The sequence below is a fragment of the Astatotilapia calliptera genome, chromosome 12 (genome assembly GCF_900246225.1).
Source record: "Astatotilapia calliptera chromosome 12, fAstCal1.2, whole genome shotgun sequence".
Taxonomy (NCBI): Eukaryota; Metazoa; Chordata; class Actinopteri; order Cichliformes; family Cichlidae; genus Astatotilapia; species Astatotilapia calliptera.
The window spans coordinates 6182044-6195921 of record NC_039313.1 but is presented as its reverse complement, the minus strand read 5'-3'; the positions used below and the strand labels follow the sequence as shown (position 1 = coordinate 6195921).

The window sequence follows — 13878 nt, the reverse complement described above, 5'->3', positions numbered from 1 at the left end:
TTTTGACATCATCCTCAGCATAACCCTGGGGTCTCTTTTCAATATCCAGTTGTCTGACACTGACGTCCTCGTTTCCTTCCTCTCCTCCAGGCAGAAAAAACGGTGAGAATGACAAAAGCTACGACACATTGGATCTGCCTAAGCGCACAGAGCCATCAAAAGGTAGGCCTTTGTGAGCAAAACATTTTAACGCTAAATCTATACAGAACATCTCATCTAGTGAGTGGTTGGGTTGGGTGGGGTGGGGGCAAGTCGTTTCTGTGGTGGTCAACAAGAGTGTGGGAGGCCTTTGAGTGAGAAAGAGGCTCTCGGCTAGCTGGCTGTTGAGCTAGCTTTGTTTGATGGTTTTGTGCCTCCAGTGGGACGGTTGATTGCAGCTTGTGAGAGCATCAATTCTGTAAGCCCTTCTTTTTGTTAAATGCTGTGACAATGCACTGAGGCACAACAGGCAATAAACAGCCTCTGACTGTATACGGAGGCTGAAAATCATCTTTTGTTAAATATGTTGAATTGCTCTGTGCTCAAAGTTGTTTCTGACAGTGCACCTTAGGAGTGGATGGACAGCATCTTCTTTTACATCATGTATGTTCAGTATGGGTGCTGTTGTTATAGCAACGTGGCTCAAGTCTCACGATGTCATTTGTGTGTTGCCGGGTTGCAAAAATGGTGGGTTTGATTCTTGTGAAGGTGTCGCTCATGACTCATCCAGTGGCGTCATACCTTGGTCAATCAGTGGAATACAGTCTGACGTCATATTTTCAGCTCAACTGAGCAAACGTAGGATGCTAAAAAAGTACCTGGTACCAGGTACTTCCACCTAGGAACCAATGTTGATGAGTACCTCATAGAAATGGCGCTTTACTGATCATCTGGCAACCACAGGTCATGAAGGAAACATGTGTATTCCCTATCCAGTTGTAGGTGGTGGCAGTTGCTCTGAAACTGATTGCTAAAGCATCAGTCAACAAGCCTACAGACCACACTGTGATCCCCTGGCAACTGCTGGTTGCATTCCAGGACTGGTTTGGCAAGTGGTTTCTGAAGGTTGCTGTCAGTCTCTTGTGTGAAACTGGGGTTCAGGAAGTCACCAACCAGTGTCAAGTCTTGTGTGAGTGAAGTCTAAAGCTCACAAATTTAAACAGTAAACACAGGTGTAGCAGCTCTGCCAGGTAATTTGATTTAAAAAAAAAATCTTGGCTCTGACCAGTAACTTCCCAGAGTTTTTTCTGGTTCTGGTTTTAAAAAAACAAAAACACTTAGGTCCTCTTGAACGTTTCAGTTTTCAAGTTTTTTTTAAAAGCTTTTATTGTTTGTGCCATCACGATATAATGACTTAATTAGCAACTGCTGAGGTGCTGACCATCTCCCTGCAACGTTAATCATGTTAATCATTCATGATAAGCCACATTGTTTACAGCAAACCTTCTGCTAATACAGTTGCCAAGTATTTACACAGTGGAAAAGTAACAAGCTGGCATGTCATAACTTCCTGATTTAGGTTGACTACGTTCAAAAGATTAGGAAAGTCGACCTTACCCTTACCCAAAGGATTTATTATCACATAATAACTAGAAGCCACATTGCTTCCACCCTGGAGTATTGTAGAAAATGTTTGTCAGCAACACACAAAGCTTGAGTATGAGATGTCTTTAGCTGTTGCTTGAGAACTTGAGTCAGTGTGGTTACTGGGAAAACATGGTTGTTTGAGGCCTTAATTTCAGTCTGTGAATCCACAAACTGATTATTATTTATTGATCATAGTCAAATATTAAAAGACTCTTATTCTCTCTTCTCTGTTGTCTAATGCATTGTACAAACAGACATGATGTTAGGTAACATTGCAGGGGGCATCATTCCCAGATTTGACATGTGGTTCATGCAGTAGAGTGTGTGTGTGTGTGTGTGTGTGTGTGTGTGTGTGTGTGCGTGCGTGCGTGCGTGCGTGCGTGCGTGCGTGCGTGCGTGCGTGCGTGCGTGCGTGCGTGCGTGCGTGCGTGTGTGTGTGCGCGCGTGCGCGCGTGCGTGCGTGCGTGCGTGCGTGCGTGCAGGCAGGCAGGCATAGCCTCTCAGGCAGTTGACTGTCATAAAAGCAAATTAGCCTGCAGTACAAACCTCATCGAGTTAGGAGAAAGATGTATATTTGCTCATGTGTATGTCAGTACAGTACATTACTCTGCAGTAAAGTGTCCGTGGTGTCTGTGGAATTCGCATGCCCTTGTTAAACACCCCTGTGTGGTATTAACACATCAGCACCTTCATTACCAACCACTTAACTTACTGCAGGAACCTTTGGAGGGACCAGCATCTAAGTTTGTGGAAATTGATTTATTCCCTTGAAAGTCACCGCTCCGCAGCTGTACTTTCTCAGAGTTCAGCAACTTTGGGTGTGGGGCTTGCTGTGCTGATTGGCTGACATTTCACCCTGTCTATCTCTGCCACCTCACAGACAATTCTGGTAAAAAGCTTGCAAAAATTCACCACAGTTGTGTGTATCTTTGGCAAGTTTCCTCTGCCAAAGTGGTTGTATCCTCCAGAGTGCCGTCTCGCTGCTCAGATTTACCTGTCACAACATCGGCAGATTACTTTATCTAATGTACTCCGATGCTTGAACAGTGAAAATGCAGACAACCATTGTTCTCAAAGCACCTTTTAGTTACATTAAAAAGTTTTTGTAAGTAGAAGCTTTGGGTACTTTGGATAGAAATGTGGCTAATGTCTAGTGGCAGGCACTCAAAGTCCATATCACTTCCTGATTGACTGTTAATTAGCCACATTAACACGTCAAAGTGGGCCCTCGTTAAACTAGATCACAATTAATTGCTGTGCTTTTCCAAGTTAAGCAGATTTTGCCTTTTTTTAAATTGCCCCTAAAGTAAAGGAAAGTAGATGAGCTACAAGGATAATAATTAATATTTTCCACTGGCTGGGTTTTCATGGGTAAAAGCCAAGCTGCCACACTGCAGCTGAGGATCTATAGCAGCTAGGCTGGTGCTGCGATTGCATTACACAGTGTGGAAACAACTCCCGTCAGAGTTTAGACTCCAGAGAAAGCAATTATCGTTATAGGCCTAAATGTCATGCACAGCTGAGATGAGTGTATGGGTTCGTGTTGTAGAGAGCGGCCCCGGCATTTTCTTGCTCGCAGACAGACAAATCATATTTGACATTTATTAGCTCAACACACAGCAGAATAACAACAGTGAGATGCATGGATAATAAGCTTAATCACCAGAGCAAAACCCACAATGTCTTTTAAAGCACATTTATCACTTTTTCTTCACTGGGAAACATCAGGGATGGACGCGCTTGCTACTGAAAGACTGTAAAAGTCCTCTGGGTGCCTTGTTTGTTTTTTCTGTGAAAATGTGTATTTGTGTGATTGGGGCACATACTCCACTACCCACCTCCTCCACCACCATCACCATCACATCCGCTGGTCACCTGGGGGGCGTTTGCAATGAGGGAGCGAGAGCAGCTCCCAAGGCTGAGGGAGATATGGGAGATTACATGTGTATCCCAGTCCTGATCTGATGTCAGGCAGGGAGAGGTCAATGCAGGGAGCATGCTGGACCTGGCAGTGGGCAATGATTAATCTTGTTTATGTGTGCGTGTGTGTGTGTGTGTGTGTATGCTGGAAAAAGAAGAAAAGAGGAGACAAGAGAGCAAGGGCTCTGTGGGCATTTTATTTTGACAGCGGTTGTGATTAGAGGGCTGTCTGATGCATGTTTTGAGACAACTTTTTAAAGATACTAAAAGCTTCAGATGTGAATAAGTAACACAACATGCCCGACACTGACTAATAGCAGTTAAATGCTGTACTTTGTGTGTCTGCTAAGTTGTTGCTGGGCAGTCAGAGTACATCAGGTTTTTCCAAAATTGTTCTGTGAAAGCAGATGGCCGATATAACAGAGACCTGAGCTACGAAGCAGGATTTGAGCTTAACTATGTAACTTTAGGATTATTATGAAGACGGTTCACTTCTTACCAGGGTATATTACCATGATAACGTACGGTGTAGACCTAGCCTGTGTGGGAACAGGTTATTTTTCAGATTATGGATCAATAAGCCGATATCACAGTCCAATGATAATTTGAATCTCTGAAAAATAGCCCTCTGATCTGTGTGCACAGATACTATAAGGGCCTGTAGTTTTTCAGTAGCATCTAAAGGCTGTTAAACACCACCAGGGCTGAAAGGATAAAAACTATAACTGTCTGACATTAAAACAATAATTTAACAAAAAATCGTTTGTGAACTTTTATAAGATTGAATGATTTAGTTTCTTGAAAACAAAAGTGAAAAGTTGTGTAATACCTGTAGGAAGTTTGCCCACTGCAAAAGTCCAAGGCTGTAGTTCCAGCATTGGTGTCATTTGACTACAACTTTATGTACTGTGAGCACTGGAAGAGAAATAATGTAGTTCAGGGATTAGAAATAGCTGCTGTGTAAAGTATGGCTTATAAAATAATGTTATATAAATGTCAGCATGACTGAAGGTCGGAGTTATTTATCCCGTCATTAGAGAAGTCCAAAGTTACTGGGGAGGGGAGCTGTAACAAAAGTGATTAAGAATTGTGAAAAGACCCTTTCCATTAAAGAGCCTGTGAGTGTGGCAGCCCCTGAGATGTTGAAACATTTTCCCAGCAGTTAATTGAAACCACAGCTTTTACCCTTAGATTGGAAAAAGGTCAGGAGAGGAGAAGGAGGTGGGAGAACGGAAAAGATGTGAAAGGGTTTATGCAGTTAACTTATAGATCATACTTAATCAATTCTAAAGCATTAAAAGGTTTATGATCAGCCGACTCCTTAGCACCAAGTCCGTGTGATGTCCTGTTGTGCCGATTTGCAGCTGTGTGAGAATAGCACATGTGTGCTGCATACGAGCAAGGACGACTGTTCCAATAATAATGTTCCAATTTGGTTTTTCCAACATATGTGAAAGTGGCTTAAGAGTGGTGAGGGGGGGAAACCTGAATGGAATCTTGGTTCTTCCTGGTTTCTTCCAGCCTGAATAAAATATTGAAAGGACAGAGAAACAGTTGTTAGCTTTCCTTTGAGGAAACACTGTATCTAATTAATTAGACCTTACATTTACAGTCTTCATATGTTTCCCTTTATCTGTGCTCTTATGCTTTACTGTCAGAGTACTCTCATGATGCAGGAGGGTGGAAAGCACCTCACACAGCTGAGGATGTATTTGTGTTTTCAGTGAGCCAGAGCATCCAAAGTGTGCGAGTACAAGAGTTCAGATCATAGCCAAACCAGGACTAAGAGCGTTTTACCTTGAGACATAAAAAAACAAGCTTCAGCCTTTAAAAATCGACCAACTGCTCGCTCAGCTAATAAAAGATTTTTTTTCCCCCAAGTGAATTAAGATAACTTTATTTGTGGCCTGCAGTAAAATCATTCTTACACATGCCTCCGACCACAAATGCACATATTATCAGTGGGATCAGATTGCAGAATGGAAAAGCTTTAAACTCAATGTCATTATGGGCACTTTAAGATGAAGACTGTGTACTTACAGCAGTCATGGGGGGAGTCCCAAAGATCCCATACTTGCCAGTGCATGTCAGAGAACAAACCAAACCTTAGTCCTGGCACTAATACGCCCAGAGGGTCAATCAGCCCCTCAGAGAAACTCAGGCGAGTCTTCTCCAATCACGACATCCCAGTGTTTTTGAGACCCAGCCAAGACTCGGCTGTACATCTGCATCTAAAGGTCAAAGGTCACTCTTTCAAGGATGCCAATATTCACATTTTGGACAGAGAAGACAGATGGTTTGAAAGAGGAGTGAAAGAAGCCATCTATGGCCACTGTGAATGACCATATTTGAACAGAGGGCGGGGCTTACGACACCAACCGTCTGCCATCTATAATCCAGATTCGAGATCCCTTCCCAGACGCCTTAACGCCCACTCACATCTTGGGTCATTTGTTCTCAATAAGTCACATGATAGAGTGTGGAAAGGTGTCAAACCTTGGCTGACTATGACCCACACCAGTTTTCACACCTTGGCTCGTGTGATCAGGGAGAGGAACAAAAGGGGGTCCATGACCCTCTTTGGCTACGTCCACACGAATGTGTTTTCATTTGAAAACGCATCGTTTTCTCTCCGTTTTGGCTTCCCATCCACACTGATACGGTGTTTTACCTGAAGGAAAACGCAGCGTTTTGAAAACGCTCTCTAAAACGAATACGTTTGAAGATGGTGCTTTTGCGTCGCAGTGTGGACAGCGAAAACGGAGACTTTTGAAAACGATGACACATTTTAGTCATGTGATGCAGTCATGTGACCAATTAAACAAAGATAGCAGAGGGCATTATACAGCAGTTGTTTTGTTTGCTTTGACAGCCCTATTAAAGATTAATCAGTCTGTACATGCTTCACGTAGCTTTTCTTCAAATTCTTTAACTCTCACTCACTTTTTGCACATTGTACTTTTGTGTTACTCGCAGCAACAACTCCACCTCATTGTCAGTCCATTTAAAAAACTCGGTGCTTTTCCTCGACATTTTGCCGTGACGTTTCAAAGAGCCGGAAAGTAAATAAACAGCAGACAGAAATGAGGCAGGCTGAATCTTCTTGCGTTTCACGCATGCGCAGTACTGGAACGTAAGCGTTTTCGGCCATTTCATTGTGGACGCACAACTCTGTGAAAACGACCGAAAATGCTAGTGTGGACACGGAGTGTTTTCAAACGAAAACGCAGTTTTCAAATCTATCCGGGCTAGTGTGGACGTAGCCTTTGAGTCCAATAGGACTCTCCGCCAATTGCTCTTAGACCTGAAGAAGCTTGTTGGATGAGAGGTGAAACGTCTTCCAGAAACTTAAAGAAGTCCACACGTCTTTCTTTCCAAGCTCCTTAGACCAGCGTTTTTTATTGAAGCGACGATTCCCATGAATAATATAGAGACTTCCATCTAGCCAGATCGTCTTCCATTTTCTTTAAAAGTGCAATGTAGTTTAGTTTATTTAATTATGCAACGCTAGGAGAAACATTAATACCTAAATATTAATATTGCATGTTCTCCCCGTGTTTGTGTGGGTTCTCTCCGGGTACTCCGGCTTCCTCCCACTGTCCAAAGACATGCACTTAATGGGGATAGGTTAATTGGTTAATCCAAATTGCCCATAGGTGTGAATGTGCGAGTGAATGTGAGCGCGAATGGTTGTCTGTCTCTGTGTGTTGGCCCTGCGACAGACTGGCGACCTGTCCAGGGTGTACCCTGCCTCTCGCCCTATGACAGCTGGGATAGGCTCCAGCGCCCCCCGCGACCCTGAAAAGGATAAGCGGACGCGAATGGATGGATGGATATTTAATATTTCCAGATTGCAATAGGGTAGAAGAAGAATTATGGAAGGAGCAATTAATCAGAAGAGCTGCAGATTTTAACCAGTTCATCAAATAATCTTAAACTCTTAAGAAAGAGTTTATTAGTGTAATTACCTCAGAGGGAGTGTTTTGTGTATGCTAGAGAAAGCCTCTTAATTATTCTTTCTTTTTACCATCCCTGTTTTTATAGTGCAGACAGAGTTGTAAAATGTGGGCACTCTGCTAATGATTAAATATTAATTAGATTAAACTGATATACTGAAGTGAGTGAAAATATCATTACTTTTGTATGCACTTGGCCATATACTACTAAATTTAAAAAAAAAATGACCCGAGCAGGGTCTCCACCAGCAGTTTGACTGGCAGCGGGGCATTTTAACATTGCCCTCAATAAATTTGGCACCAGTACCCTTCTGTAACGCTAATTGTGAGCCACACATGAAACAACAGAGCTTTGGTTTAGGTGCATCTCTGCACTCACCATGGGTGACAAGTGAGACAGAAAAAGATGTCAAGGTGTTTATATATAAGAGCGAGAGAGCAATGAGAAGCAGTTAACGCTGTTCCCAAAAACCTTCTAGCCTGTTATAGTCACTAATTAGTAGAGATAAGTGGACAGATATCAGCTCTCTAACATTTGCTTTGTTGTTTTGTCCTTTTTAAAGTGTCTTTGTGGGTTTTTCAAGCTGTTTTAGCCCAAGCGGACCTTGGCTAATAACACCAGGGCAGAAACTCTGCAATCATTGCGACTTATGAAAAGACTGAGATCATTCTTTCTGCAGAAAAATGATCAATAGTTAAAACCCTAATACCCTTTTACTGCTACACTACTTGTATGTTTTCATATGAGGAAATGGTTGGAAACTTGGATGTGTTTGATGTGTCAGTGCTTATTCCCACCATGATGAATCTTTTTGGTAATCTGTGTCTAATTTCAAGTGAAGCTTTTTGATCCAAACTGCTTTAAGTATAGCTAATTAGTCATATCTTGACAATAAGGGCAATGTGACGGAGCAATAAAGACATTGGGTTTGAAAAGCTTCAGCGCTTTCCATTTCTCTTTCCACCTCCAGTACTAATTCTCATTTGTCTTGCTCTCTGCCACTTTGGTGCTCTCTCCATCCATGAGAGATTTATTGCACTCCTCTTGTCGCGCAAACCCACAACCCTCGTCTCTCAACCAGCAGTTGAGAAAACACCCGCGTTTACAAAGACGACAACTGTGTAACATGCATCACTGTTTTTTTGTTGTTGTTTTTTTGTTTTTCTAGCAAGCCAAGCATTTAATTTGCGGAGAAGTCTTAGCATTGACAAACAACACTAGTGTGAGCTGTTATTTATTGTATTCTGTAACCCACTTTGATATCAACCCACTGGGGATCTCGATGTGTAGTGTAATGAACACTGACTGTTTTGCTGTCGGAGTCATCTCTGTCTCTGATGCGTCTTAGCTCTTGATGTCGGAAAAGTCAGGGGCTCAATTGAGTTAGAGAAAATAGAGCTCCACTTTGATTGTTTGTCTCTGGTGTTGTCACCTCACATGGAGGAGAAATACTTCACTTAATGGCTCTGTGGCAAGAATCTGATTCTTTTAATCCTCCCTGCTATATCTCTCTTTATGGCTTCAAGTGGTGGAGGAAAAGGATAAAAACAGCCACTTGCCCAAAGGCTTGATGAACATCCTGCCTCAGCAGGGAAATGTGATAAAGCAGATCCATTTTTCAAAATAAGGAATCTTTGCGTCATTACCCTGCTGGCAAGTCTACTTCAGATAAACACAATTCTAGTCAGGAGGAAAAGTTTAGCCTACAATAAACACCTCACCATCTCCCAAATTCCAAGCAGTGGTACCAAGTAGAAGCTCTCTATTTTCATGCCTTTGGAATTTAACACCTCCATAACGAATGCTGACACCTGGCCTCGCTGTCTTCATGCTAGTCCGCAACCAGCTGACTGCAGTGACTCACTTGCCCCTTTGTTAACCACAAAAACGCACCACTTGCTTGTTCCAATTGCCACCCTGCTCCATCTCCTCTCCTGGCGCTACATTTTGCTGCCAGGTGAGACCTCTAATAGTGATGGCTACGTCACGACCATCTAATCCAGACATGCAGATGGCAAACAAAGCGTGTATATAAGCATATAATGCTTGCACAGACACATGGCCGATGCACATTCACACATACTTTCTCACCCTCAGCTTCTTGGCTGTCTTGACACATAGCATCCACTCCGCACAGTGTTGGTTCCAGACTGTCTGGCACCTTGTATCACTCTCTGTCTCTCTGTAGCTGCTGTCGTTGCATTTCTCTTGGCATTACACCTTCCTTGTGCCAAATTCACAATGTGTTGTGTGTCCTTATTATAGTGGATGCAGCCATGTCCAGAGGAAGGTCTACCCTGCTCTAAGAAAAGGACGATTGACTCGGATCGGTTTTATATTTCTGTTCCCTTGCTGTCACAACAGTCAGATGAGACAAAACTAAATTGGATGCAAACAAACAAAACCCCAAAACAGATATTATAACACAGGAGACTTTATATTTACATGGAGTATAACTAAACAAACGAATCCTGGAACCAAACTTAGTCATAATCATGCTCTTCAAGCATTTTCTTTTAAACTGTGTCTATCACTAACAAAAAATTGTGGCAACAAGAGATAAGTGATGCCTTTACATAAAGACACAGATCGTACTACCCATTTACACTTTGTATGTCTATGGGTGATTAAATAGCTGTAAGAGCAAAAAGACAGGCAAGAAGCATTTGAGACAGAAATCAGACACATTGTATCCTAATGTTAAAAGGTGTGAAACTTTCCCCCGTTCCTGGTTTGATAAGTAATATCTGTTGGTAAGAGCCCTGTGAAAGTATATGCTGGGAAGTCTTTCCCTATGGCACATTACAGTGACATGATTCTCCCCGTGAGGTTATGGAGTTCTGTATTGTGTTATGTGATCCTTGCAACCACTAAATTAGATGACACCAATGCCAACTTTGGGCTTTTGTTACATTGTATCCTTCCCACGTGCTTTTGTTAACAGTGTAATTGCCGGTAAGTTAGCTGAACTATATTTTAGACAATAACAAACAGCTTCATATATCACAATCATTAGACCCTGCCATGATGTCCATTGAGTGAGAAAAAGCAGTGTGCAACACCCAGTGAGGGTTCTCTCTTTGAGGTTCTGGCATAGGTAATAGTGAGTAGTTAATGTTTGTTTTTGTTTAATGGAACTTTCTGTGTATTTAGATGCCAACAGATTTGTGATTTTCACCAATTTGTTGCAGTTAATTGTTGTATTCTCACAAACAGATTGCATGTAATTGGCAATTTCATCCCATTAAGCCAAACTGACAGCAGACTGATACCAGACAGACTCCATCTTATTGGCTTTTTATTATCACCCTGACAATGGAAACAGCAGTTTCATTTATAAGGCACGTGCATAAAGTCACTTAAACTTAAAGTCAACAAGCTTAACGCAGAAGATAAATACAAAAGAACTGTGGAGGTGCAGAATGTCTTAAGACTATGAAAACCTGTATCCTCAGAACCTGTTAGAGGTGCCAGACCTTAACTGATGAATAACCTCTTCTACACTGAAATTTTTTGGGAGATTGAGGATTGGCTAATTTTAATGACACACCAAAGTCACTTTCCAATTCAATTTTATTTCAGTTCAATATAATTTTATTTATATAGCAACAAATCACAGCAACAGTGAGCTCAAGGCACTTTATATTGTAAGGTAGACCCTAAAATAATGCATACAGAGAAAAACCCAACAATCATATGACCCCCTATGAGCAAGCTCTTTGGCAACAGTGGGAAGGAAAAACTCCCTTTTAACAGGAAGAAACCTCCAGCAGAACCAGGCTCTGAGACTGTGAGAATGGCAACTGATTGCAAGTAGTTGGCCTCTGTGTTCAGAGTAGCCATTTCAAACCATGCTTGCAATAATTCTGGTTGTGCCACGAGTATTTTCCCGAGTGTGACTGTAGCAGAACTAGTCTAATATAACATTTAAATGTAATTGATTTAGAATGGAGAAATCCCTTCCCATCCTTCTTCCACTGATTCTTGCTCGAAGAAGTCAGTCCACAATACTTCCAGGCAGGGGCAGATGTATTCCTTCTTATTTAGAAGTTGCTTTTGTTCCTTTGTTTTGTCACCATCTTTCACAGCTCACTGAGCTCAGCTGCTTTTTCCACCAGTAGAGACTGCCCTCTACTGGTGTGAGCTATGCTATAATACATTGCCTAAATACAATATTTATGAGTACTATATCAGTTAGAGCTGGGCGATATATCGAGTTTTTAAAAAATATCGATATATTTTTATACGAGATATAAGATCTGACAATATCCTTTATATCGATATAGTCTATGTTACATTATAATTATACTTGTGGAGCCGCAAGTTTGCCTCTCTTTTGTCCACTTTCGTCTTTACGCTACTCGGCCTCGCCTCTCCTTCACTGAACACAACTCCCCCTCCTCCCCCATCGCTTCACCTGCAGGAAGCAACAAGATGGACACGGCAAATCTCCTTTAACGAGTTACTGCGCATCGCCCCGTGCATGGGGCTGGACGGCGTCAATGTGTTAGCTAGCTAACCACGCTAACGAGCTAACCACGCTAATGAATCCTTTCATTTTCTCAAAAGTTGACAGCGCGCCTTATGTATGAATTCTGGTTGTGCTTGATGGCCGCGAACCGATTTTATGTGGTACACAGCACTCAGCAATCTGTCAAAAAATGTTTTAGTACGACTTTGGTAAGCTACGGAGCTGCACCGCTTGATGGATTGTCGGAGCATTACGGCTGAGCCTCGCGGAGTGATACGTACTGTGCTTCAACGTAATATTACCCTACTGTGTATAAGGACCATAAATGGCACCTGTTAAGAGACGTGGTTGCGAAGTGGATTTCAAACTCCAGGCTGTCAGTCACGCAGTACAAGTTGGGAACAGAGCAGCTGTGAAATCTGTCTTTGTTATTGTGCTCAGCGTCTTTTAGTTTACATTTTGACTGCACAATTGTGAGCTTTTTGTTATGCACAAAAACAACATTGTTTTCTTTTATTTATGGAGCATTATTATTTAATAAATGCTCATAATTTATTTTTGAGTAAATTTTATGTACATCTGCTCTATGTTAATAAAAGTGCCTGTGTGACATCTGGGACACAGCTTTGACTAAGAACTCTCTTTTTGTTCTTACTTTATGGCTTTAAAAAAAATATATCGAGATATATATCTTATATCGCCATCCGGCTAAAAAATATCGAGATATGAATTTTGGGTCATATCGCCCAGCCCTAATATCAGTTAATGAGAAAGCATTTAATACCATTGAAAACTACTGTCTGGATCTGTAAATGACCTGGTATATTGTAATGCCATGATGGGTGATGGTGGAGGAGCATATCAGCCAAAGGTTTGTGGTGTTTGAGAGTTAAATTTATAGTGAAATTACCATTGTAGTACCATAATTTGCTTGTATACCAACATATTAAAAAAGAAATATTATAAAAGCTTACCCAGATGCTAATGTTTTTTCCACACGCCCACTTCCCACCTTGCTGAGATTAAATCTGATTCCCTATCTGCCACACCAGCTGTTTGGAGTGTCATCCGCTGAGCACACTCAGCCACCTACAGCTAACTTGACACTCCCTGTCTTCCAGTTTTGCCTTTGTTGCTGCTAATAAAACACACAGGAAAAAGGACTAATTATAAGAATAGCCAGCGGCTCCGAGCTGACATTTTGGCTACTGCGACTCCCGCTTCAACTACTCAGTGATGAAAAGGACTGATAATAAGGCACGGAGTGAAAAACAAATGAGGGGAGCAAGAGGTTTATGTAAGTGGGACCACCGTGTGTTTTGTTGGAAATACAAAGAGGTTTGCATAATAATGCTATTCCTAGGAGAGCTCATAGAGAGTGACTGTGCTACACATCATTAGTGGAGTGAAGTCCTTGAAGATTATTATGTGTTTTGTGTGTGTTCATGCATGGCAGCATTTATCCACCTGCGTTTGGCAGAGGACAGTGGGGCATCTCTAATTCCTAGCACTTCTCCACTAGCAGTGCATTAACATAACAGCTCTAACTTTGTTTCCTATTCAAAAACCCTCAGTGCCCTCTGTCTCCTCCTACTGTGCTCTGTGAAACTCCAAAAAAGTGCCAGGAATTCACAGTAGCCGGCAACATCAGGCTCTTCAGATGATTAACCATGTCATTCTCCTCCCACATCTCCCCAAACCTGAGCAGTTGGAGTAAAGTGATAATTATGAGACAAGAATGGTTCCAGGAAAGTAGGAGGAAGCACTGTGAGATTTAGTTGCCAATTGGAGCCTTTGTTTGGCCCTGTTCGAGACACAAGAGTGCTGCTTCCTGTTTCTGTGAGAGACGCTTTAATCTAATTAAAAGCAGATTAATGGCGTACTGACTGGCTTCGCTGGAGCTACAACAGAGGCTTAGCGAAGAGAAAAAAGCGCCTCCCTTCAGAATTTGCCACTGTCCTGTT

General features: G+C 42.0%; 1 protein-coding gene across 12 annotated transcripts in view; it reads left to right on the top strand.

Moving 5' to 3' along the window:
* arvcfb (ARVCF delta catenin family member b) overlaps positions 1–13878 on the top strand; it is a 261628-nt gene that overhangs the window by 219301 nt on the left and 28449 nt on the right. For all 12 annotated transcript variants that reach the window (XM_026186584.1, XM_026186589.1, XM_026186581.1 and 9 more), the window contains one exon: positions 91–162. In XM_026186584.1, the coding sequence (XP_026042369.1) occupies positions 91–162 (72 nt within the window). The remainder of the gene's footprint in view (positions 1–90; positions 163–13878) is intronic.